Source organism: Thrips palmi, unplaced genomic scaffold (assembly GCF_012932325.1).
Source record: "Thrips palmi isolate BJ-2018 unplaced genomic scaffold, TpBJ-2018v1 HiC_scaffold_10, whole genome shotgun sequence".
Lineage (NCBI taxonomy): Eukaryota > Metazoa > Arthropoda > Insecta > Thysanoptera > Thripidae > Thrips > Thrips palmi.
This window is the reverse complement of record NW_023144621.1, coordinates 21,142,108-21,164,914: the sequence shown is the minus strand read 5'-3', so window position 1 is coordinate 21,164,914 and position 22,807 is coordinate 21,142,108. Positions and strand designations below refer to the sequence as shown.

The 22,807-nt window shown below is 56.7% G+C and overlaps 3 protein-coding genes across 3 annotated transcripts in view; 2 read left to right on the top strand and 1 right to left on the bottom strand.

Moving 5' to 3' along the window:
• The window catches only part of LOC117645920 (AT-rich interactive domain-containing protein 1B-like), a 93,574-nt gene extending 75,692 nt beyond the window's left edge, over positions 1 to 17,882 (top strand). The window contains exons 3-11 of the mRNA XM_034386480.1: positions 8,422 to 8,638; positions 12,633 to 13,119; positions 13,193 to 14,323; positions 14,422 to 14,815; positions 14,896 to 15,042; positions 15,123 to 15,450; positions 15,561 to 15,855; positions 15,981 to 16,100; positions 16,182 to 17,882. Of these exons, the coding sequence (XP_034242371.1) occupies positions 8,422 to 8,638; positions 12,633 to 13,119; positions 13,193 to 14,323; positions 14,422 to 14,815; positions 14,896 to 15,042; positions 15,123 to 15,450; positions 15,561 to 15,855; positions 15,981 to 16,100; positions 16,182 to 16,368 (3,306 nt within the window). The 3' untranslated portion in view covers positions 16,369 to 17,882. The remainder of the gene's footprint in view (positions 1 to 8,421; positions 8,639 to 12,632; positions 13,120 to 13,192; positions 14,324 to 14,421; positions 14,816 to 14,895; positions 15,043 to 15,122; positions 15,451 to 15,560; positions 15,856 to 15,980; positions 16,101 to 16,181) is intronic.
• A 1,699-nt stretch (positions 17,883 to 19,581) lies between these two features.
• LOC117652793 lies at positions 19,582 to 21,837 on the top strand. The gene is made up of 11 exons (XM_034397899.1): positions 19,582 to 19,801; positions 19,960 to 20,041; positions 20,120 to 20,155; positions 20,223 to 20,319; positions 20,405 to 20,501; positions 20,576 to 20,692; positions 20,787 to 20,919; positions 20,999 to 21,165; positions 21,244 to 21,421; positions 21,494 to 21,607; positions 21,684 to 21,837. The coding sequence occupies exons 1-11, from the start codon at positions 19,796 to 19,798 to the stop codon at positions 21,761 to 21,763; spliced, it is 1,107 nt and encodes a 368-aa protein (XP_034253790.1). The 5' UTR covers positions 19,582 to 19,795; the 3' UTR covers positions 21,764 to 21,837.
• On the bottom strand, positions 21,830 to 22,801 carry LOC117652826 (COX assembly mitochondrial protein homolog). Its single transcript, XM_034397981.1, has 3 exons — positions 22,522 to 22,801; positions 22,258 to 22,362; positions 21,830 to 22,159 (listed from the first exon to the last, which is right to left on the bottom strand). Exons 1-3 carry the CDS (start codon positions 22,604 to 22,606, stop codon positions 21,924 to 21,926), a joined length of 426 nt encoding a protein of 141 aa, XP_034253872.1. The 5' UTR covers positions 22,607 to 22,801; the 3' UTR covers positions 21,830 to 21,923.
• Between the last annotated feature and the right edge of the window lie 6 nt (positions 22,802 to 22,807).

The window sequence follows — 22,807 nt, the reverse complement described above, 5'->3', positions numbered from 1 at the left end:
CCAACACACACACGCACACACACACACACACACACACGCACGCACACCAACACACACACACACACACCAACACACACGTACACCAACACACACACACACACACGCACACCAACACACACACTCACACGCATCTATCACGTCCTGGCGGGGCTTGTTATTCCTCCCACCGCGGCGTTTGGTTCGATTCCCAGCTGCGTTCGCGACGCGACGCGACGCCGCCCCGTCCTCTCTCCGCACATGGCACACTGTTGGCGCTCCCCTCTGCGAATCATATTCCCACTCAAGGAGGGTTGGCTGTTGTCGCGTTGGCGCGAGGTGACCGCCGCGCCAGAAATAGCCCGGCGGCGAGGCCTTCTCGTTGGCCTCTCGGAGCGGTGCCGCGGCGACAAGGCGACAAGGCGGTGATAAGGGAGCGCTATTGATTGGCGCGCGCGCCTCCAGGGGGCGCTGCTTGCGCCGCTTGCGCTGCTGGTGTCTAATTTCATTTGAAAAATTATCTCTCCTGATCTGATGACGGCACTGCTTCCGCCCCACTGCCCCGGGGCAATATTTCACGGGGCGCTAAGATGCCTTGGTGCTCGCCAACTAGTCCGAGGAATTTCAATTAGACGACAACAATCGGCGGCCGAGACGAAGAGAGAGACAGAAAGGGAGCAGGAGAAAAAGCGGAGCGTAAAAATTCAATACCGTTCTCCACAATCGGCGGCGGCGTCTCGTCTCCCCCCGCCGCGACGGCAAGCATTTTTATACAGCGAGGTGGAAAGGTTCCGCGCCTTTCTGATTGACCCCCACCCCCGCGTGCCCCGCCGCTCACCCCGTCACCGCCATCTGCCACTTCTCACCCCCTCGCCTCTCCACATCCCCGTCGCTATGAAGCCAACATAAGGTCAGCATTCCCTGACGTCATGAGAGTTCCCTCGCCGTCCCACCGCTCGTCTGTTTTTTCCCCCTGGCTGGGTCGGGTCGCCCCCTCGTCCTCATCCTCCTCTCCCCCCTCATCCTCCTCCTGACCCTACTCCCATGATCCTCCTCCTCCTCCTGATCCTTCTCCTCCTGGCCCTCCTCCTCCTGACCCTCCCCGTGATCCTTCACCTGATCCTCCACTGGTAGCCAACGAATGTGACGTCATATTAGTTCGAATGTGAATTTTGTCACGTTCGTTTGAAAATGATGTCACATTCGTTTGAATGTTGATCCACGTTCGAACGAATGTGACGTCATGTTCAAACGAACGTGACAAAATTTACACTCCAACGAAATATGACGTCACATTCTTTGGCTACCAGTGTCCCCCCCCCCCCCTCCTCCTCCTCCTCCACCGGCACACCGGAGTACGCGGCGTTTTTCTAGTTTCTCGGAGTGTGCCGCGGGTCCGCTACGGGCGGCGACTCGCTCCCAGCATCACGTTCGCCGCGGCCGGGAGACACGTGAACAGAAAGTCGCCCAAATACACAAAGTTTGGAGCGGAAAAAGTGTTTGGCGCGAAACGTGGAAATGGTGTCGCGGGTGTGGGGCCCTGGGGCCGCCCCCTCGGTGACGCGGTTGTCCGCATGTCTGCTCGGCTTGCCATGAGCAAATCTCATTGCCCTGTGCCGGGACGGCCGGGACGGCCGGGACGCCGGCCTTGGGCTGGCAATATGCAAACCCATTTGCGACTATTATTGAGCTCCGACGCGTCCAGCCCAGCCCGGCCTAGCCGCCAAGCCGCCAGGCCGCCAGGCCCCGGCGATGCTCCCAGCGGCGGAAAATGACATCCCGGCTCCGGGGACGCAGGGGCGTGGCGGGGCGTGGCGCGGCGTGGCGCAGGGGGTGGCGTCGCGCTGGGGCGAGCGATAACACAGTAATCAAAGCGACAAAGCACCCCGCCTGCATAGGTGTGGCGCTGCGGTGCAGGCCGTGTGCAGCATGTGCGTGTCCACTGCAAACGGCAGCGGTCACCACGCTCTCCATGCAGGCCGTGTGCAGCATGTGCGTGTCCACTGCAAACGGCCGCGGTCGCCACGCTCTCCATGCAGGCCGTGTGCAGCATGTGCGTGTCCACTGCAAACGGCAGCGGTCACCACGCTCTCCATGCAGGCCGTGTGCAGCATGTGCGTGTCCACTGCAAACGGCCGCGGTCGCAGCGTTCTCCATGCAGGCCGTGTGCGCGCCAGAGACCGTCCGGCCGGGGCCCGAGGGTCGCCTTGCTTGTCAATTTGTTTTCTTTGGCAAACTTTGATTCTCTCCGCGCTGGGCTGCGCCATGGCTGCGCGCTGCTTTGAGGGGCGCGGCAAGGCGCGGCCCTGCTGCCTGTCAATAAGCAGCAGGGACAGGGAAGCCAGCAGCGGCAGGGGGTGGCAACAGCCTAGTGCGCGCGTGAAGCTATGCGCGCCGCTCGGGCCGGCAAGGAGCGGCCGGGCGGCTGGGCCGCGCGGCCAAACCAAATTAAACACAACTTTGTCAAAACTGCATCGAACTGAGTAAACGAGGTCATTTTTAGATTCTACGCAAAATTTCCTATCCGTGAATGACAATGGAATGGACTTTTGGATATGTAAAACAGTTCTAAAATCAATTTGAAAACCGAATTTACGGCACCAGACAGCCGACTTGAAGTTTCCCTTTCACTAAAAAAGCTATTTCCGTTCGTTTTAGGTCCATACATACAGCGAGCCGATTGTTGGCCACTATTTTTCGGGTTGCTTGGTACACTTGGAACGCCAATACGACTTCTGTAGCAGAAATGCCGATCCAAAAACTAATTTCCATTTTTGGTCCAAAATTGTATTTTGCAACTTTGGAGGTTAAAAGCACAGTTTGAAATAGGTTTCTCAGCATTGTCAACCTCACTAAGCAACCCAGAATTCAATTCTCTATCGCCCTGCTGTGTTGAATTTGCAAAAGGAGGTCAAACTTCTAATTGAAACGAAAAGGCCCGAAGCGCTGCAAAACCGCCAAAACAGTTCAAGTATTTTGTGGAGCTTAATGTGTGAAAACTATTTCTCAGATTGTAAATCCAACCACACCACCTTGTAGGCCAGTCAATTCTACAGCTCCATTGTAAGTTTCATCGCAATCGGAGACCAAGAGTAAAGACAGCTATAATAATTGTAAATCCCAGCAGTTTGGTTGATTGGTCGAGCGGGCGCAAGTATGAGAAATCGCTGCGGCAGATTTTTGCAGCTAACTTTAAAATATATTCTGCGGCCTTCACTCTTGGTCTCCGATTGCGATGAAACTTACAATGGAGCTGTAGAATTGACTGGCCTACAAGGTGGTGTGGTTGGATTTACAATCTGAGAAATAGTTTTCACACATTAAGCTCCACAAAATACTTGAACTGTTTTGGCGGTTTTGCAGCGCTTCGGGCCTTTTCGTTTCAATTAGAAGTTTGACCTCCTTTTGCAAATCCAACACAGCAGGGCGATAGAGAATTGAATTCTGGGTTGCTTAGTGAGGTTGACAATGCTGAGAAACCTATTTCAAACTGTGCTTTTAACCTCCAAAGTTGCAAAATACAATTTTGGACCAAAAATGGAAATTAGTTTTTGGATCGGCATTTCTGCTACAGAAGTCGTATTGGCGTTCCAAGTGTACCAAGCAACCCGAAAAATAGTGGCCAACAATCGGCTCGCTGTATGTATGGACCTAAAACGAACGGAAATAGCTTTTTTAGTGAAAGGGAAACTTCAAGTCGGCTGTCTGGTGCCGTAAATTTGGTTTTCAAATTGATTTTAGAACTGTTTCACATATCCAAAAGTCCATTCCATTGTCACTCACGGATAGGAAATTTTGCGTAGAATCTAAAAATGACCTCGTTTACTCAGTTCGATGCAGTTTTGACAAAGTTCTGTTTAATTTGGTTCGGCCGCGCGGCCCAGCCGCCCGGCCGCTCCTTGCCGGCCCGAGCGGCGCGCATAGCTTCACGCGCGCACTAGGCTGTTGCCACCCCCTGGCAGCGGGCAGGGCGGGGCGGGGCGGGGCCGCGACCCAAAATGTTGCGGGTGCGCGATGGGGCTTGTTTCCTTATTTTGGCGCGGCTGCGCGGCTGCCAGTCACCGTCTCGCTCTTGCCCTCCTCCTCTTGATATTGTTTCGAAAAAAATCAATTTGCATGCAAATTCGCAGTGGCGTGGCGTGGCTGCTGTCTGGCGGCGCCCCATAATGATCCTGTTGGGTCTTCAATAAAAGTTGCGCGCGGCATGTGACAAAAATTGATAAGAAATGTCGCGAAAAGTCGCGATGAATTTTTGTCTCGGTCGGTCATTGCGCGCGGCGCGAGTCGAGCGCGCGCCTCCTCTCGTTCACTCTACAAAAAATGTCCTGTCAACGCCGTTAATTTATTACCAATGTTTGCTGTTATGCAATTCACGGCGTTTGCTGTGAACTAGTTCACGGCGTTAACTGTGATCTCGGCAACAGTGTTTACTGTGATCTGGCCACAGTAAACGCCGTGAATTGGAGCCTGATTTGCAGTCCTTCGGTGCTCAGCGGCGTCAAACTCACAGAGTTTACTGGGGACCAGATCACAGTGAACACCGCGAACAAGATCACAGTGAATCCCGTGAGCAGATCACAGTAAACGCTGTGAATTGACCTACAGTGAAAACTGGTAATAAATTAACGGCATTTACAGGACATTTTTGGTAGAGTGTTCCATTACGCTTGTATTCAGATTGATATTCATGACGCGGCGGTCTGCTGATTCCGCCCTCACTTTGCGGTTGGCGGCCGAGGCCAGGGCCGAGGCAGTTCGGCCAGTTTGTTGCTGTTCGGTTTGTGTTCCCTCTCGCGCGGCCCGGAGTCCCGGAGTCGCGGCCGGGCTGGCGCGCCAGAAGAACTGGCAAGGAAGTTGAGACACTCGCGGAGCTCCATCGTATAGGGGAAGTTGCCAAAATTGTGGGTCCTTTTGTGTCTTTGGGCCACAGTTTCCTTATTTTTCGACGTATTGACCTGCGGTTTGATTCCTATGACTGGGCTTCATCTCCCCTGCTATCCCACACACTAACTGAGCATGCAGTCCAAGCAGTTTCCTGTCAAAACAGGCTAAAACTGGGCAAAATGTAACTTCCGTGCTGTCCATTGTCCAAAAAGTCCGTGTTCCAAGGCGAACATCTCCTGAACTATTTGTCGGAGAGCAAATCCGCGAACAGCCTTTTGTTCCGTTGGCAACCCTTTATGACACCCTTGGATAGCAATTTCTTCCTGTGACTCTCACCTCCTGCTTTATTGGATGAAAAAATGTCCACCGTGTACTGGTTTTCAAACATCGTCAGCTTTAGTTTCGCGCCTCAGCGCCGAACCTGTAGCGGGAAAAGTTCGGCTCAGCGTCCAGAATCAGCAGCACGGTTTCCTCTTTCCAGCGCGGTAGGTGGCTTTTCGCTGGAGGGCTCCATTCCGGCTGGCTAGACCATCGAAGGTAAAAATCCGGCATGTGTCAGGTTTGTGTGTAACATTCCGTGTCATCAATAGCGGGCTTGCTACTCGACCTACCGACTTCAGTCCACCTGGCCATTTTGCGCTTTCACGTCTTTTAAACTTTAGGCGAGACACCTGTTCGATTTGGTGAACGGGTTGGTCCGTTTTCGCGGTTTGTTTGATGATGTAACTTCCGTGCCATGCACATTTTCGGTAACTTCCGTGCCATTCCCCCATGTAAAGTATAGGGGAAAAATCGAAGTGCGAGAAAATCCTGGCCTCCTTCGGAAATGCGTTTAGAATGACCCCTAGAATACAGGAAAAATACTAAAAAAAATTTAGAACGAGATATTTTTTTCATTTTTTTAGGAGCCAAAAGGAGCCACAATTTTGGCAACTTCCCATAGTCCCCAGACGGGACTCGAATCAAGCTCACAATGGCGCCGGCACCGACGGGTTCCTGTTTGGAAGGTCGGACCTCGAATGCGAGGCCGCCGAGGCCGGCCACCTCGCAGACATGCAGGTCGTGGCGCTTTGAACTTGACGCGCGGCGACCGCGCCGTAACTCGGTTAGTGCTAATCCCGCGGGAGTGGCTCTGCCGGGCTCTGCCTTGACGGGGACACTGTGGGACGGGGTATTAAACGCGACGATTACCTCTGACGGCCGTGTCGGGCTGGCGGGCTGGCCGTGGTGATGCCAGGCCTGGACGGCCTGGACGGCCGAGGGAAGCGGATGGCGGGACCCCAAATAATAATTGGTTTAAGGCTGCCATGCAGACGCAGGCTGGACGGGCGGGGCGGAGCGGACGGGGGACCGGCTGGAGCGGGACCAGCTCATTTCCCGTCCGAGAAAAGCAACCCTTCCGCCGCCGCGCGCCCTCCTCTCTCTCTCTCTCTCTCTCTCTCTCTCTCTCTCTCTCTCTCTCTCTCTCTCTCTCTCTCTCTCTCTCTCTTTCCTTCTCCCGCCCCGCCGTTGTCATTTTTGGCAATGAATGGTGTCCGTAGTGAGGCTGCAGCGTCCGGCCTGCCTGCCTCTTGTTTTTTTTTTCAGATTTCGCTTCCCCACGCATGTCCTGACTAATCCCGTTTTAATCGAAACTGGCCGGCATTTGTTACTGTTAGGGCGGCCGGCGTGAGGCAGCCAGGCCCAAGGCCAGGCCCCACTCGGCCGCGCTCCTACAGCGCAAATACCAGCCGAGCGGTAAGCGATACCCCGGCCGGCCGAGCGTCTCGCCGCTCCCCCGTATTTGAGCTCAAACCTCGCAGTGTAGGAAACCCTAAACCCCGGGGGTCCCTTAATCTCCCTGCCGGCCATGGCCTCGCCAGCGTGGTCGGAGATTCTGCCGGAATCTCCATCGGCTGGCCATAAATCGGGCCAGGCCTTGCAGTGCAGGTACCGCGGGGCGCAAAAGCGGCGCGCAAAAGCGGAGCACTTCCGGGTATTCGAACCCCCGGCCGGCCGGCCGACAATGCGTGTGTCGCTCTCTTTGCCCGCGCCAATCCCGCGTGCCGGAGTGCCACGGAGTGCCATCCGCTAACGTCCTTTCCTTTCTCACTCCAACTCGGCAATATATAACTTCTCCGGTTTCAATATATACGGCGGAGTGGAGAGGGCGCGCGATTCTCTTGCAAGGGGAGGGGGAGGGGAGGGGGCGCCCCGAGCACTGGCGCGGCTCGGAGCTCGAATGCCACCCCAACAGAGAGGAGCCGGGCCGCCGAGTAAAAAGGCGGGGCGGCCAGAGCGGCACCCAATCTTTCGGCCCTAAACAAAGTTGCTGTTAAATAAAATGGCCGACGCGGAAAAATAATGTGGCTCGTTTGCGCGGCGCGGTGCACGGCCTCGAGGAGCGCGTCGTGGCGGACACGGCGGCCTTTGTGTCCTCCGCGGTGCACGGCCTCGAGGAGCGCGTCGTGGCGGACACGGCGGCCTTTGTGTCCTCCGCGGTGCACGGCCTCGCTGGCCTCGCTAGACGGACGGCACGAATAACGGCCGTACCGCGGCGCTGAATGCTGAAAGTGCTGGAGTCGGAATGTGTTCTGGCCGTGCAGGCCGTGCAGGCCGTGCCTGTCTGCGTGCCCGGACGCCCTGACGCCCCAAATGATGCGTGCTGACGGCCGGAACGGCTGGAGTGCCGTCCGGCCCGGGGACGCCGCCGGAGTCTGTCTGTGTTTCGACCGACGGGCTGCTCGGGGCGCCGAGGCCCGCGCCCAGGGCTGCCGATGCCTGTCGAGAGGAAGGCGCTGAGGCGGCCATTCTCGCCTTTACGACCGCTCGCCGCGACTAACGGCGGCCTTTGGCGTGCCTAGGCCCTTGGCGGCCAGGTCGGTCGCCATGCCGCATGTGTGGACCATGGACGCGCCGCTGTGGGCCCTCGCCATTTCGATTAAAACTTCCACCAGTCACGCGCTGCCATGGCGCTGCCATGGGGCGGCGCTGCCGCCGGGATGGACGTGTTGCCCCTCTTTTTCATGGCGCTTTTTATCGCCCCGAACCTGTTCGTAGTGTAGTGCCAACGAGTTGGATTATCGCTGCTGTTCTGTTGTTGCTTGCTTTCCCCTCCCCCGCCCCTCCGACGATCGAATCGCGCTGCGGATTAATTTTCGCGCAGTTTGTTTTCGTTTTTCGGGTCCCCGCTGGACACGCCGCATGACACGCTCCGACGCGTCCTCAGGTGTCTGGCTGTGAGTGATGATGGTCGAGTGGCGCTGGGCCTGGCCTGCCCTGGCCTGGCACGCCCCCGCCGCCGTTCCGTCGCCAACGCTTGTCGATGCGCCCGCGCACACAGTGTAGCACACGGTAGGGTAGCGCGCTGACACACTTGTTTGCGTTGGGTGATGAACCTCTTTTATACTCCGACATACGGCCGAAAGAGCCCATGCAAGGTTCATGATGGGGGCAAACAGACGCCGTGCTAAAAGGCCAAGGTTCGCCTTCAGCAGCAGCACCCCTCCCGTTTTTCCCTCCAAAAAATTTCCAATAATTGCAGCGCAAATAACGCTGATTTGTTTCTTTTTTGTTCGCCAGGTGGCTCTGTGTGACGACTACAGCCTGCCGGTGGACTTCGTGAACAAGGCGCGGACGCTGCGCCACTGGAGGCCGCTCAGCGCGTGCGAGGCCTCCATCGAGCTGCTCGACACCTACTGCGACCCCCGCGACTCCAAGGCCTACCTGGTGCCGGGCGAGGAGGGCGTCGGCAAGGTGTACACCAGCCCGGACCGCGAGTACACGCACCCCTACGCAGGTCAGTATCGCGCTGCCGCTCGGCTGCCGCCCCCCGGGGCCGTGCCGTGCCGGGCCGCGCGCACGGTAATCTCGTGGCGGTCGTGTGCCCCTTGATGAAGGACTGCCTTCGCTCCGCTCCGCCGCGCCGCCACGCCGCGCCACCGCGACAAGGCCTTGCTTAGCCCCGGGCCAGACCCATCATGATTCCTTAATGATGTGGCGTCATCCCTCGGCGCACCGCTGGCTCGCTGGCTCGAGGAGCTGAAGCTCTTGGTTCCGGGGACAAACTCTCCGGCGCCGCGCTGTGCCGCGCTGTGCCGCGGACGCACAGGCCGGCGGGCGACGGGCGGACGTCCACACGAGAAGTTTAAGTTCGATGGACGGATGTGCGCGCCCCCCCCCTGTCCCCGCCCCTCCCCGCCAGCGAGCTTGGTTATGAGGCCGACTCGGAATAATGGGCTCGCCCTCGGCTCTCCATTAGCAGACGCTAATGTAACTAACGCAGTGCCGGAGTGTCGGCCTCGGTGACGGCCTCGGCGAGGGCCCCGCGGACCGCGCCGCACAGTGGGCTAGAAGACCGGTCGAGGCGGCCAAAACTCTAGACGCGTTTTGAGCCCCAGAGTCGCTAAAGAGGACTCGAACCGAGCGTGTGACCCCCACCAATGGACTCCTCGTTCGGAGAGCTACCCATTTATGGGGTCACACGTTCGGTTCAAGTCCCATTTAGCGACTCTGGAGCTCAAAACGCTTGTAGAATTTTGGCCGCCTCCACCCGCCTCCACCGGTCTTCTTCTGGCCCACTGTGCTGCAGCGGCGCCGGCGCCGCTACCTGGGCATAAAACTATGTTGATGGCCTTGTTTGTGGCCGGGGCGTTAAATGGACTGTAGCGCGCGGAACGATGAGCGACTCTTTCAGAAATGCGAGACTGCCTAACTTTATGGTGTGGGACACGTGTTGATCGGCACACTCGCTTCGCGCTGGTTTCCTTTCTCCCTCGCACTTGTGCATCGCGCACAAGGCTGGCGCTGGCGATAGCGCTGGGAGCGCCGCTGTGGGGCGGCTGGTTCGGGCCGAGTGCGCGCGTCGGGCAGACGTCACTTGCCGTCGCGCCTCCTAAGGGGAGGGGGGGCGCTGTCTTCGTTTGGAAGTTAATAACGAAAACTTTGAGATCCACTCCCGTCTAAACTTGATCTCCGAGTGTGATTTAGAAGGCGCTGCAGGCTCGGTCACGTTCCGGGCGTGGCTGGCGGGGCTGGCGGGGCTGGCGGGGCTGGCGGGGCTGGCGGGGCTGGCGGGGCTGGCGGGCTGGCGGGGCTGGCGGGGCTGGCGAGGCTGGCGGGGCTGGCGGGGCTGGCGGGGCTGGCGGGGCTGGCGGGGCTGGCGGGGCTGGCGGGGCTGGCGGGCTGGCGGGGCTGGCGAGGCTGGCGGGGCTGGCGGGGCTGGCGAGGCTGGCGGGGCTGGCGGGGCTCCGTTACGGTAATGGGGCCGCACTGTCGCACCGAGCCGAGCCCCTCCAAGCCTCACGCCTCACCCCGATCGACAAGGGCCGGGAAAAATTTTGTCATCCGCTTCCAGAAAATTTGAAGACGCGCGCCATCGTGTCGGAGTGATCGGAACGGAACGAGCTCGCCGCTCGCTCGGCGGGGGACGCGGCACCGCGCCGCACCGGCTGACTGAGTTGGGCGCGAGTTTCCAAGTGGACCTGACAGCGGCACGCTACGCGACGCCACGGCACGCCAGCTCCACAGACAGTCGCCTGGTTGCGGACCGCGCTTTCGTCGCTCTGACTCTCTCGCACTCGTGGGGCGTTCTGTAGGGGTGCGAGGGTGACGGAGCGACGAGGCACTGCTCGAAATCAGACTACAGTGCAGCAGTGGCGCGAATCATTCAGCGTTTCACGGTGACACCCCTTTTAGGAAATTAAGGATAACCTTCCCGCACAGACACGGCTCAGTGGGCGGGGCGGGGCGCGGCGCTAAAGCCGGCATAATTGTTCATTACGCCGGGATTTGTCTGCACACGGCGAGGAGGGGACCGAGTGGAAGGGGCGCTGCTGTGTCACTGCATGCCTGCCCGATGCCTGCCCGATGCCTGCACGCAGACTCACGTGGAAACGGACCCCAGCCCTCATGCGGCAGTTCGAGTGCGTCTGGAATAAACGCTTTCTCAAACGCGACACAAACTGCTGCTGCCATCACCGTCATCGCAGCCCGGTGCTTCACTCACGTCAAGGTGGAGACGTTGGGAGATGTGAGGCTGCCGCTCCCCTCGTGAGCGCGATACAGCGCAAGCGTGCGCAGGCAGGTAACCGTCTCACTTTGCAGGCTGGCAGCGTGCTGGCAGCCGGTGACTAGTTTCCCGCCGTAATTCAAACAGGTGAAGCGCGCTGCGAGGCTAGGGGCGCCAGGGGGCGCCAGCGGCGTAATTGGCGTTGTATTAACATTTAGCATGTTCCAGGCCCATCCTTGAAGGCGCCCTTAATGACTCTTATATCGCGGGGGAAGGGGGGCTGGGCCGAGGCGAGGGTCGCGTTAAGGGTCGCCTGCAGGGCTGTGGCGTCGGCCCGGACCGGCCCGCGCGGTTCGCGGCCATGGCCAAGCAGACCGCAGCCTCGTAGGCCCTGTGCCCGGGGCGGCAAGGGGCGGCCGGCCTAGATTACAGGGACAAGATGGCGTCGGGGATGCCAACTCCGCATGGTTCGGTGCCCGCGCCCCGCCCCGCGCCGCGCCCCGCCCCCCGCCCCGCGCCCCGCCCCGCGCCCCGCCCCGCCGCCGTCAAACCATCCGGAAGGGAAGGGCTGGTGCGTCACGCCGGGCTGTCCGGGCCACGCGCGCAGCGGCGCGGTGCGACGTCGCGCCCCGCCGGGCGGGACTGCGACAAATAATGGTTGGAATCAGCAGACTAAGCCCTGAGCGCGGAATTAGGAAAGACGGCTGTTCGTCACTCGCGGAGTCCGGACTCCCTGGCCAGACTTAGGCTGAGGCAAGGCAGAGCCGCGCATAGTGCGCCGCGAATTTTGAACTACTTATCGGGGCCACGAATCGGGATTCCCACCCCATCTCCATTTCAAATGAGCCCAGGGCGTTCGTTGGGCTTAACCGCGATGCACGGCGGCGGCACGGCTTTGCAGAGGGGGTCGCGGGGAGGGAGGTCCTTAAGACTCTCGGGGAGCTTGGGGTACAGGGGGTCGTTCTTTTGGACATGAGGTTGGAACCTGACGCTGCCGTCGCCCCCGGGGACTACGAGGACGTCGGGGACCACGGGGACCACGGGGACCACGGGGACCACGGAGACTGGGGCGGACGGGTAGGGGCGGCGTTGGGCCCGGGGTGGGGTTGGTTCGCAGCAAAGGAGGGCGTATTCTGTAATCGCATGAATGGCTCGTTGGGCACGGACGGGGTGGCGAGGGGAGGGGGTCGCCGCGCCCCGCTGGAATACGAATGCGGGGATAAGCAGGTGCGCTAAGTGACTGTAAATAATGGGCCGAACCAATGTCGTCCGTCATCGCCACGACACTGCGTGGCATGGCCTGGCACGGCCTGGCACGGCATGGCCACGGCCGCGGTGTGTGCCTCGAGGACCGCGGGGCGCCCTTTCGCCGCCTGTTTACCTACACTGCTAAACGTGGCGCGCGTTCCGCGGCCACCTTGCCGGATATTGCCTCCCTCCGGCCAAATCGCGCGCGCCCTCCCCCGCAGCAGCGCCAGCAGCGCCCCGAGACGGTGCGCGGCGCGCAAATTGAAAAGAAATTAGCCATTTGCCTGCCCCGGCCGGGCGCCATTCCAACGTCGTGCCGAGCCGTGGCCGGGCCGCGCAGTCGCGCAGCCGGTGCCAGTGCCAACTTGGACGCGGTCAGCACCCTGACCGCCCCGCCGCGGCCCGCGGTGTGCCCGCGGTGTGCCCGCGGTGTGCCCGCGGTGTGCCCGCGGTGTGCCCGCGGTGTGCCCGCGGTGTGGGCTAACTCGCGCCCCTCCAGCTCGCAGCTCACGTCAGCTTGTTGCTCCGGTTGCAGATGGCACGCGGGCTGGCGCTCGCTTCTGCAAGGCCGCCAAGGCCGCCAAGGTCGCGGCCCGCGCCGCAGCGGCGGCAGCAGCTGCAGAGGCCGCCGCCGCAGTAGCGGCCGCCAGCAGCGCCACCGCCACCGGCACAGTCAACCCTGGCGCCACTGCCACCACCGACGAGGAGGCGGACGCCGAGGAAGAGGACGACGACGACGAGGAGGAGGAGGAGCGGACGCCGAGGCCAAGCGCCCCGCCCGCCGAGGATGACGGCGCGTACGAGGACGTCATCGTGCAGGAGCTGCAAGAGCAGTACCTCCTGGAGCTGCAGCGACAGCAGCGACAGCAAGCCCGTGCCGGCGCCGCGGAGCTGCCGAGCCCCGGGAAGGTGGAGGGCCCTGCAGTAGAGCTGCCCGCGCCCCGCTGCCCTTACTACTACGCGGACCTGCTGCTGCCGCGACCGCCGCCGCGGGAACACCGCAAGCGAAGCACCGACACGAGGTGAGTTTCGCTTCCCTCGCACCCTGCTGGAGACCGTGTTCGTGTTCATCACCTTGTGCCTGTCTGCTTGCAGGCGCTACCGGAAGAGCGCGTCGGTGGACAGCGCGCCGCCGCTGCCGACGTCGGAGGCGCGCCCCTGCCCCCACTGCGAGTCCGGCGAGGACGCCGAAAGGGGCGGAGGGGCGCCAGGGCCAGGGCCAGGGCCAGGGCCAGGGCCCCACGGGGTGCACGGTGGGCGCTGCCTGCCCGCGCGGGGCTGGTCCCTGATCGAGGATGCGAGTGGCATGTCGCCGGTCAGTGGCGCCCTGGGCGGCGCCCCGCCCCAAAGCCACAGCGCCGACGGCGGCCTCGGCGACGACATGAGCCGGCGACTGCACCTGTACGAGACGGCGTTCGACTCCCGTGGCGCGGCGCCGCTCGACCGCCGCGGCGAGGACGTCGGCAACCACGCCATCCAGACTGTGAGCCCGGCCAAGGGCAGCCCCAAGGGCATCGCCCCGGGGCAGGACAGCCCAGCAGGCAGCGCTGGCGGCGCTGGCGGCGCGGTGGCTCTCAGCGCGTCGCTGGGCGGCCTGCAGCTGGACGGGGGCTCTGGCGGCAGTTCCTTGAGGGGCTACTCACCCCCGCCGCCCACCTCGGCACCGTCTTCCGCGCCTCTGCCCACCAAGTTCCCCGGCCACGGCCACGGCTCGCAGATCGGGGTCGGTAGATCCCTAATGTCGATCCGGTCCGCACCCTCCGCGCCGCACCTGGCCGCCATGGCCTCGGCCAGGCCGCAGCACGTCAGGGAGATCAAAGGGAGGCCGGTGAGCCTCGCCATGGCCACGTCCACGGCCTCCTCGTCGGCCTCGTCCGTGGACCCCGCCGCGGGGGCGGCAGCGTCCTCGCGGCAGGACTTCCCCTTGGCGGCCAGGCCTTCCCGCGCCAGGACCATCCTCGAGTTGAAAGGCCGGCCGTCGGCGTTGACGGGCCGCGCGGACAGACCCCTGTCGCTCGTCGCACCGCGCCGCCCCAAGTTCTCCTCCACCGAGTCCATGGCCACGTCGTCGTCGGGCGGCTCCTTGGAGTCGGTGCGGAGCTCCACCAGTGAAGGCGAGCGGTCCTCCTCCTCGGACGGCCGGCCCGGGTCCTCGTCGCTGTCCTCGCACTCGGAGGACTCCGCAGGGCCGCTTATGCTTCACGGGCCGTCCCCGGGGCCCACCAGGTAGGCAACCAAGCTGCTATCCCTCAAGGCACTGAGGGGAGTTCTTTTTTTTCTGGCGGTGTCATGACCTGACTGACCTCTGTATCTTCGTTCCCCAGCAGGATGTACGGCCACAACAGCACCAAGCTGCACATCCTGTCCCCCATCTCGGACAAGTCATCGCTCGAGCCGTGCTCCGAGACCTCCGACAACAACCGCAACAACAACTCGGAGCGCACCTCGCCGGAGCCCGGGGGTGACTGCACGCCCACTGGATCGACGACGGGGACGACGGGGACGGCCCTCGGCGGCACCTCGGGGGGCTCCGCGGCGGGCACCCCGACCGGGAAGGCGCCCTCCAGCATCGGCCTCAGCCTCAACCTGGACCAGCACTCGGCGGGCAAGAACAGCCGCTCCAGGAGGACGCCCAACAACCGGAACCTCATCGCCTTGTCCTTCCACGGCGTGCACGGCGTGCACGGCGTGCACGGCGTGCTCAACGCCAACAACATGGTGGGTAGTGCGGCGCTGCGCCGCGGCGCGCTGTGAGTTGGTCCGACTTGGCCCTCATTAAACGTGGTCTTCCCCTCCAGCACGCCGACGGCGAGGTCCCGGGGTCGGACTCCGGCATCTCAGTGGACGGCAGCAACCTGCGGTGGGCCAACAACTACCACCAGGACCTGGAGCACCTGCCCTTCGACATGCCCAAGCTGCGCCGTCGGCGGGCCAACCTGATCCTGGTGAGTCCTTGACCCTGTTTGCCGACATGGCGTGTCCCTTCGGCGTCCCTCATGGCCGCCCTTCGGCCTCCGCGTTGCAGGACGCGACCACGTCGGGCAGCGCTACGTCCGTGGAGGCGGGCAGCGCGGGCAGCGCGGGCAGTGCGGGCAGCTGCGGCGCGGGCCACGAGGACCTGCCCTTCGACATGCCCAAGCTGCGCCGCAAGCCGCGGACCTTCGCCGCCAACTCGCTCGCTGCCAACTCGTCCGAGTCCTCGTCCGCCAGCCAGTCCTCGGAGCCGCAGGACCCCGACGTGGAGCAAATGCTGCGGGACTTGCCCTTCGACATGCCCAAGCTCAGGAAGAAGCAGATGAGCCGGTCGTCCGAGTCGTCCTCCGCCAGCCAGTCAGACCCTTCCGTCTCCAAGGGTATGCAATGCCGCATGCAATGCCGCATGCAATGCCGCATGCAATGCCGCATGCAATGGCTGCCATCAAGCCCAGCGCGTCGCGACGTGTTACCTGACTGATGCTTGCAGGTCCGGGTGCGGGCGGCAGGCCGGCGCTGTCCCTCAACTTGGCTGCGGGCTTCGGCCAGTTCGGCGGCTGCAGCAGCCTGGGCACAGGGCCGGTCTCGGGGCCGGTCGGCCCGGCGGAGAGCTTCGGCAGCGGGGCGGCGAGTGCCTTCGCGCCGATGAACGTGACGCGCAGTTGCGGCACGGGGAGCCTGCGGGGAAGGCCGGGCCTGCCGGGGCTCAGCCTCAGCTTCGGCGCCAACTCCACCAACGCCCCCTCCGCCCACATCGACACCACCCTCCCCTTGGAGCGACAGGGGTGAGTACCGGCTGCCTGGCCGTGGCGGACCTGGCCTCGCCAACCGCCTGCTGCTTGCTCTACACCGCGACGCCACGGCGACGCCACGGCGACGCCGTCTGACGAACGGCCGGCTTGTTCTGCAGGTGGTACCTCGGCGCCATTTCCCGTCTGGAGGCGGAGAGGCTTCTTCGACAAGCGGGAGAGGGCAGCTACTTGGTGCGGAACTCCGAGTCGACGCGTCAAGACTTCTCCTTATCGCTCAAGTGAGTACTGCGTGTACCCAGTGTACCCACACTGTGCACGCCGAGTTTTGCAAGTGCCCCTCACGCGTCTCGCTTTTGCAGGAGTGCGCGCGGCTTCATGCACATGCGGATCCAGAAGGACGAGAACGGCCGCTTCATCCTGGGCCAGTTCTCGCGGCCCTTCGAGTCGGTGCCCGAGATGATCAGGCACTTCTCGGTGAACCGGCTACCCATCCGCGGCGCCGAGCACATGTGCCTGCTGCACCCGGTGATCCAGCCCCTGCTGTAGAAGAAGGCGGCGATGGCCTTTGTGATTTGGTGCATTTGTAGTTAGGAACCTGTACAAAGAGATGAGAAGGAATTGCCCTGAGGTTGACGCCCCCCTGCTGCGCGGCGCGGCGCGGCGCTGCTGCGAGGCGCGGTCGGTTGGGTTGCCTATCGGCACGGACAGGCTGCTTGGCCTCGGCTGGCTCGCTCGAGCCACTCGTCCGCGCCGATAGGCACGCCAGCCGACTGCAAAGCGCGACAAAGCCGCAACGCACGATTGCCGGCAAGACCGCTGGCCTGCTGCCCGAGTTGTCAAGAAATGAACTATTTTCGTTTACTTCGTCGAGAATCTTTCATTTTCTCACGGCGGAGGAGAGGGCAAAAGTGATACTGTTATTCATTTTAGTTATGTGTACACTGTAAATAATGTTATAGAGAAGGTAGAATTTATCAAAAATGCAACATTAGAAAACGATTGAGTTTTCAATAGATTTCTGTCTGTATGCTACACACTTCTTTTTGTGTAGTTATGTGTGGGTAATTAATTAAAGCCGGATGTAACATTCTAGGGGAACATGGAGATTAAAAAAAATGGTGGTAGTATAACAAATGTATTAAATTTGTAATTATGCAGATCATAAAAATTACCAATTAGACTGTAGGTAAAACTGACAGTGTTTTGATCAAGATAATGTATTACTGTGGTAGGTTGTGAAGCTGTGATGTGATTGATAATTTGTAGTTGAAACCCAGTCTTAGCATTTATGTGTTACTTGAAAACGTGTGTATACAAATTATTATTATATTCTTCAAGTATACTCTAAGTTGTCTAAAGTAGATCCTTGTGTGTTTAGTTACAAAAGCAGGGGCTGTATATCTATGAGCATTTCCATGTCTGTGTATCTGTGGGACTATCATGTGTGTCCTGTCCCTGAGGCCTGGCGGACGGCGGTCTCGCCAAGGGAAGGCCCAGCGTTACAGCCACCGTGTGGAAGGTTGGGCCCCTTTTCATCAGCCCTTATGGTAACTAAGTAGGTTGTGATGTGCATTGTTCTGAAAATCTTTTATTATCTACCTATCTTGTTCATTCGTGAAGTTGCATTGCGTCCATCTTGTCCGGTTTATCTCTTGTTATTTTATGTCACTGCATTCTTTACCATTGGTAGAGTCATCAGTCTTCCTGTGACTGTTTCTAGTCCACTTTTCTAGTCAGAATATTGATTGCCTTGTGTAAATCATATCAAGGATACCTGGACTCATTGTATTGGATACAAACCTTTTGCAGTTAGGAGAAATGGTAAAGATAATTTTTTTGAGTGGGCCTGATTTTGAAACTAACTTACTTGGCCCTGCTAATTCTCTTGTCCAGACATTCATTCAACTTCTCCTTACTGCTCTAGAGTTGTTTTCTAAATAAACAAGAGTCTTATTGATACTTGTGTCATGTAGAGATTATATGAAATGACTGAAACCAGCTTCTTTCTGTAACTATCATGTAAACATTGTTATCTTGAATGTATTGACTGCTTTCATGCTTGGTGTTAGAGATGAGGAATGGGTTGGCCCGGCGGGCCAGCGCCACTGTTGCAGTGGTATCGGCTGTGACAGTCCGTGTCGCCGAAGGTGGCTGGGCTAGCCGAAGATGCCGAGCCCACGGGCTCGGCTCAGCCCGCGGGCTGCCGGAGCCGAGCCAGGCCGGGCTGGGTAGCTGGCTGGCGGGCGGCGGCCGCCGGCGAGCCGAGCCGTGGCCGTGCCGCCGGCGTGCTGGCCGAAGTAGCCGGGGAAGAGGGCAGAGACGAGATACGAAATTTTGAATGAATGACAACAGAGCATAACAGTAAACACTCTATCGTAACCATGGAAGGGCTCCTCGCCTCACCAAATAGTTACAATTCGCAATGTGATTCAAATTTCCGAGCGCGCTTCTCGGTAGCGTGGTGACGTCAGCGCCATGCTGGGCCGCGCCGCAGGCAGCTCGCTAGCTCGCTCCCGTCCCGTCGCTTGCTGCCCGGCCCGGTGCCCGACTGTCTTCGTCATCCGCGTCTGTCCGTCTTCCCCCCAGCCGAGCCGAGCCGAGGCAGCAGCCCTCCAGCCCGCGGGCTGGGCTGGGCCGGCTGGGCCGGGCTGGGCTGGGCTGGGCTGGCGGTAGCGCTGCGCAGCCCGCAGCCCGGCCGGGCTGGCCCATTCCTCAACTCTACTTGGTGTCTGCTCTCAAGCAATTACATTCAGATGAGAACTGAAAAAAGAAATGTCCATAGGTTCACACTCAGAAACTGTCCATCTTTCATAAATCGTCCAATATAATAACATCATAGAAAGATTACAAGTCAACTCTTCTGAAGTTATTACTGACGTATTTACCAGCCACTTAGCATTTTATATTGTGTTGTTTACGTTACGGACAGCCTTGACTAATGTGAATGTTTCTCAAATTTTAGCAATGAGTTACTAATAATGACATGTAATGTGCCATATTAACAGTAATAAAGAAAACATCCCCAAACTACTTGTCTTATTATTGTGACCTAGAGATTAGCGGATCCAGCAAAAATAGAACATTTGTTTTTTCCTACCCTCTAGGGCGGCACCATAGACTTTGACTTTTTGAGAGGGGTGGAGGAGATGTTACTCCCTTCCCTAAACCCCACGGACGCAATTTTATTGTGATCTTTTAAAACGAGCACTGTACTTGCAGCGATGTCGTTTCAAAGTGCTGACAGTCTCCGAGCAGGCAGCACGGGGAATACTCGGGCGCGCCAGAGGCAGCCAAAGGCCTCGATTAGCGGCTGTCTGCATGCGGCGCGACGACCTCCCCGACTCCTCGCCCCGTTGCGACCTTGGAATGAGCGTTGCACCGATAGTGGCATCCTGTCCGCGACGGCAAGTGCATTAACCGCGGGGAATACCTTCGCCAACCAGCTGAATGAAACTCGCGCCACGTCCCACGTCCCCCTCCACCCTAAGTCTTGCCAACCTCCAAATATTTGCCTCCCCGATTCGCGTGCTGTAAATCATTCCTGACCCGATAAAATACCAGACAAACTGTTTTATTTGTTGCAAGCAATATTAAAGTTCTGTTTGAATTCCCCCGCCGCTTCAGTTCTCATTAATTCTGACACGATCAAAACTTCCGTTGGGTTGGTACGAATCTTATACAGTCGGTCTCACTCAACTTACCGTAACAACATCTGCATCGCCAATCGCACACCGGCGGCCAAGCTTTAGTGCCTCGAGCTTTTCAAAAACACACGTCACGTCAACCAACTTCGCCACCGCACTCGTCGCTATCGGTCGGTGAGTGGGTGTGCCTGCCTGTCGCCGGTCGCCGGGACCAGATTTCGCTAACGCAGAGACGAGAGACGACTGAGAGGGCGGCGATTGAGAGTGCAGAGTGCTCAGGCATTTGACTTCATCCTCGCTGCTGTGCTGCCGCACAATCGCCTACAGCGATGGAGGTACGTATTTTTGACTGCTTTTTACGGCAGTAGTAAAACATAGTGTATACCCATCCTCCCGTGAGAATAGGCTAGTCTTCTCTCTCGCACTCACGAGAAATCCTATCCTTCCTTGTCATTCGGTCCCACTACAGTCATATTCTTTCTTTTTCATGCAGGACCGATACATGGGTGACAGTATAGAAAGGAAGAACATCCATGGTTTTGCAGCTATGGTTGTCATAGCTGTTTTATTACTGAGTGAGTAAAAAGTATGTGCTGTGTATTATTTGAGCTGTGGCTCCTGTTGGTTCTCACACCCATTTGTTTGTTTGACAGGGAACTTTTTGTTGATTCACTCATGGCAGGATTTCAGTATGTATTTCTTTTAGCTTGCTGTGTTTGGTTTTGTAAGTTATTAGTGTCTAATTCAAGAATTTAGTTGCAGTCACTGTATTGCCCAGTCTTCCAATAATCTCGACAATTTTGATTTGGCGAATTTGCTTGTTTCTAAGTGAATTACCTCATGCCATAGATATGTAATTAAAAGATGTAGATTATTATTATTATGCACATTTATGACAATAGCGTCGTCTAAGGTTGATACCTTTTATTTATTTTCAGATGCTCTGGCAGCTACTTAACTTTACTTAAGAGAACAATGTTCTTTAACAGTGCTTCAAAAGTTGTCATATTAATTACAATTGCTTTATTCCCAACAGTGGGTATTCGCTTATGTGAACCTACCATTTTGTGTATAATTTGTAAAAACTTTTTGCCTTTCTTTTTCCCTAGCTCTTCCAGGAATTTTCTTTGAATGAGACATTTTTAAGGATTGTGCAATTGTATGGACTATCACCATGGCTTTTCTCCCTTTGTGCATCTTTTCTTATTTTCATTGTTTGTCGTTGGGTAAGATTGTTCTTCATTTTATTGCATGGACATTTCTTGCAAACCTTTGCCATAACAGCATTGTAATTTTCCTATAAATTATCATTTTTTCCAGGAGGAATGTGTTACATGGGAGGCACTCACAATGAAACGTTTAGATGGTCTTGACTATGGCTCTGGAATGGCACATTCCTTTTTTCATGGATATTTGAAGTTGATCCTTCCTGCCAAAGGAGATAACAACAAAAGTGTGAAACAAAGCTAGTGTATGCTATCCCGCTTCCTTGTGTGGTAAAACATTAAAATTTTGTCTTTCTTTCCTGTTAGGTCTTCGTGACAGAATAAATGACTACATAGAAAAAGAAAATTTGACTGATGAGCATTTCCCTGTCAAGAAGCTAATAGTTTTTATACCTAGATCAGGATACTCGCATCCAACTTTTAGTGATGTCCCATCACAGAAAGCAAGTGACAGAGATGTTGAACCTGCTGAGGTAAGTGGCTTGATATTTTATGGTTTTGTTTGGTTTTGTTTTTACTAATGCTTGTATTCCATTTTCTTAAAACTATAGAGATTGCAAGACCATCTACGAGATAGGGCAGGAACACGGGCAAGATGTTATCGTGGTGGGGCATATCGCGTACGTGTACGATCTGGAAATCAGGTTTCAGCATTATATGCAATAGCAGAGTATGCTACATCTGTGTTGACATTCCGAGAAGCCTACTCAACTGGTTCCCATGAAGCTGGTATGAATTCTGTGAAAATCAACAGTATGGATAAATTAGGATAACTGAGGATTAATCATATTTCTTTTTCAGGACGGTTGCGCGAACACAAGCATGATGTTACCTCCAATTTCTACAGGACTCTCCGATATCTAATCGATCATGATCCAGATTGTCGAGATTTGGTAGCATTAATTTACTTTGATGGTAAGGAGTTGTTTAGATATTTTTCACTTATCTCCCAACAATCAAATCTAATTTTTTGGGGTTATCTTATTTTTAGATGAAGACCTTTCTACCGGGAAGGATGTCATATCACTCTTGCAAGAGTTTTTGCTTCAAAATTGCACTGCCTTGCCATGATTTTGATGATTTTGACCTACTGTATCAGTTATAAATTTGACTACATACAAATAAAATAATAACAAATGTTTAAATAGACAATTTATTACTTATGTAGAAAAAGAAAATACTATACAACACTTGCTCTTCAGTAAAATCACAGATATGAGATGAATCAAATTTATATTGTAGCACTATTAGGAATTCCAGAAGAATTATCTATCTCCTCTTTGTACAAGTACCCTGGTTTTCCTGTCCTTCGATAATAGGAGCGTTGCTTCAAATATTCTTCAACACATTCTTGACGAAAGTCTTCATCATAAAACCATTTCTTTGAACAATCCAAGAGGCTATCTCTCTCTTGACGACATTTGATACCAACCAAAAGACCTGCCTCCCCACCACATTTGTCTAAAACTGAAAATTGAAATATTTTTGAAGGATTATATAAATGGAAGCCAATTATTCACTCTTATTTCATTTCAATAAACAAACCAGACTTGGGGAAAATTTACCTTCGGCTTCAGCGTGGCACTTCTCTTCATGCATTTTCTTTCTCAACAAATTCAAAATCAGAATATCTCTTTCAACTTTCCGCAATGTTCTATCATCTGGATCACCTAAAAATGGAAACAAAATAATTGCCATGAACCAAAGAAATAAGAAATGGAAACAGTTGATCAAAACTTCATGAGAGGTGTTAGCTGCAATCACCGCTAGCAGACGCATGCAATCATAGGTTAAAGATTTTAACTAAGAAATAACATAGTTTGTTTTACCCAAATTCATTGGACCTCCCCCCATATGAGGTGGAAGCACGTGACCCTGCTTTTCAGCAGCATCGGTGTTCAAAACATTCCCCATTTCTATGCTTCAGAGCGAATGTTATGAACGATGAATGATAGTTTGTCTTCTGCTAGCTAGTTCGATCACTCGCGACTCCCGCGAGCGACTTCTCTCTCGCTTTTTCCAAAACTTTTCTTTTTACTCAACAGAAAAATGCGTGATATCTAGAAACTTCATTTAAATAAAATACTCCCAAACTTAAGATATAGGCTTCAGATT

Coding starts and splice junctions, on each gene's coding strand:
- LOC117652793 (XM_034397899.1), top strand. Junction 20,920..20,998: donor CAAAGGAGATAACAACAAAA/GTGTGAAACAAA, acceptor CTTTCCTGTTAG/GTCTTCGTGACAGAATAAAT. Junction 21,608..21,683: donor AGCATTAATTTACTTTGATG/GTAAGGAGTTGT, acceptor TCTTATTTTTAG/ATGAAGACCTTTCTACCGGG.
- LOC117652826 (XM_034397981.1), bottom strand. CDS start 22,606: ATGGGGAATGTTTTGAACACCGATGCTGCTGAAAAGCAGGGTCACGTG. Junction 22,363..22,521: donor GGGAGGTCCAATGAATTTGG/GTAAAACAAACT, acceptor TTCCATTTTTAG/GTGATCCAGATGATAGAACA. Junction 22,160..22,257: donor GTGCCACGCTGAAGCCGAAG/GTAAATTTTCCC, acceptor TTCAATTTTCAG/TTTTAGACAAATGTGGTGGG.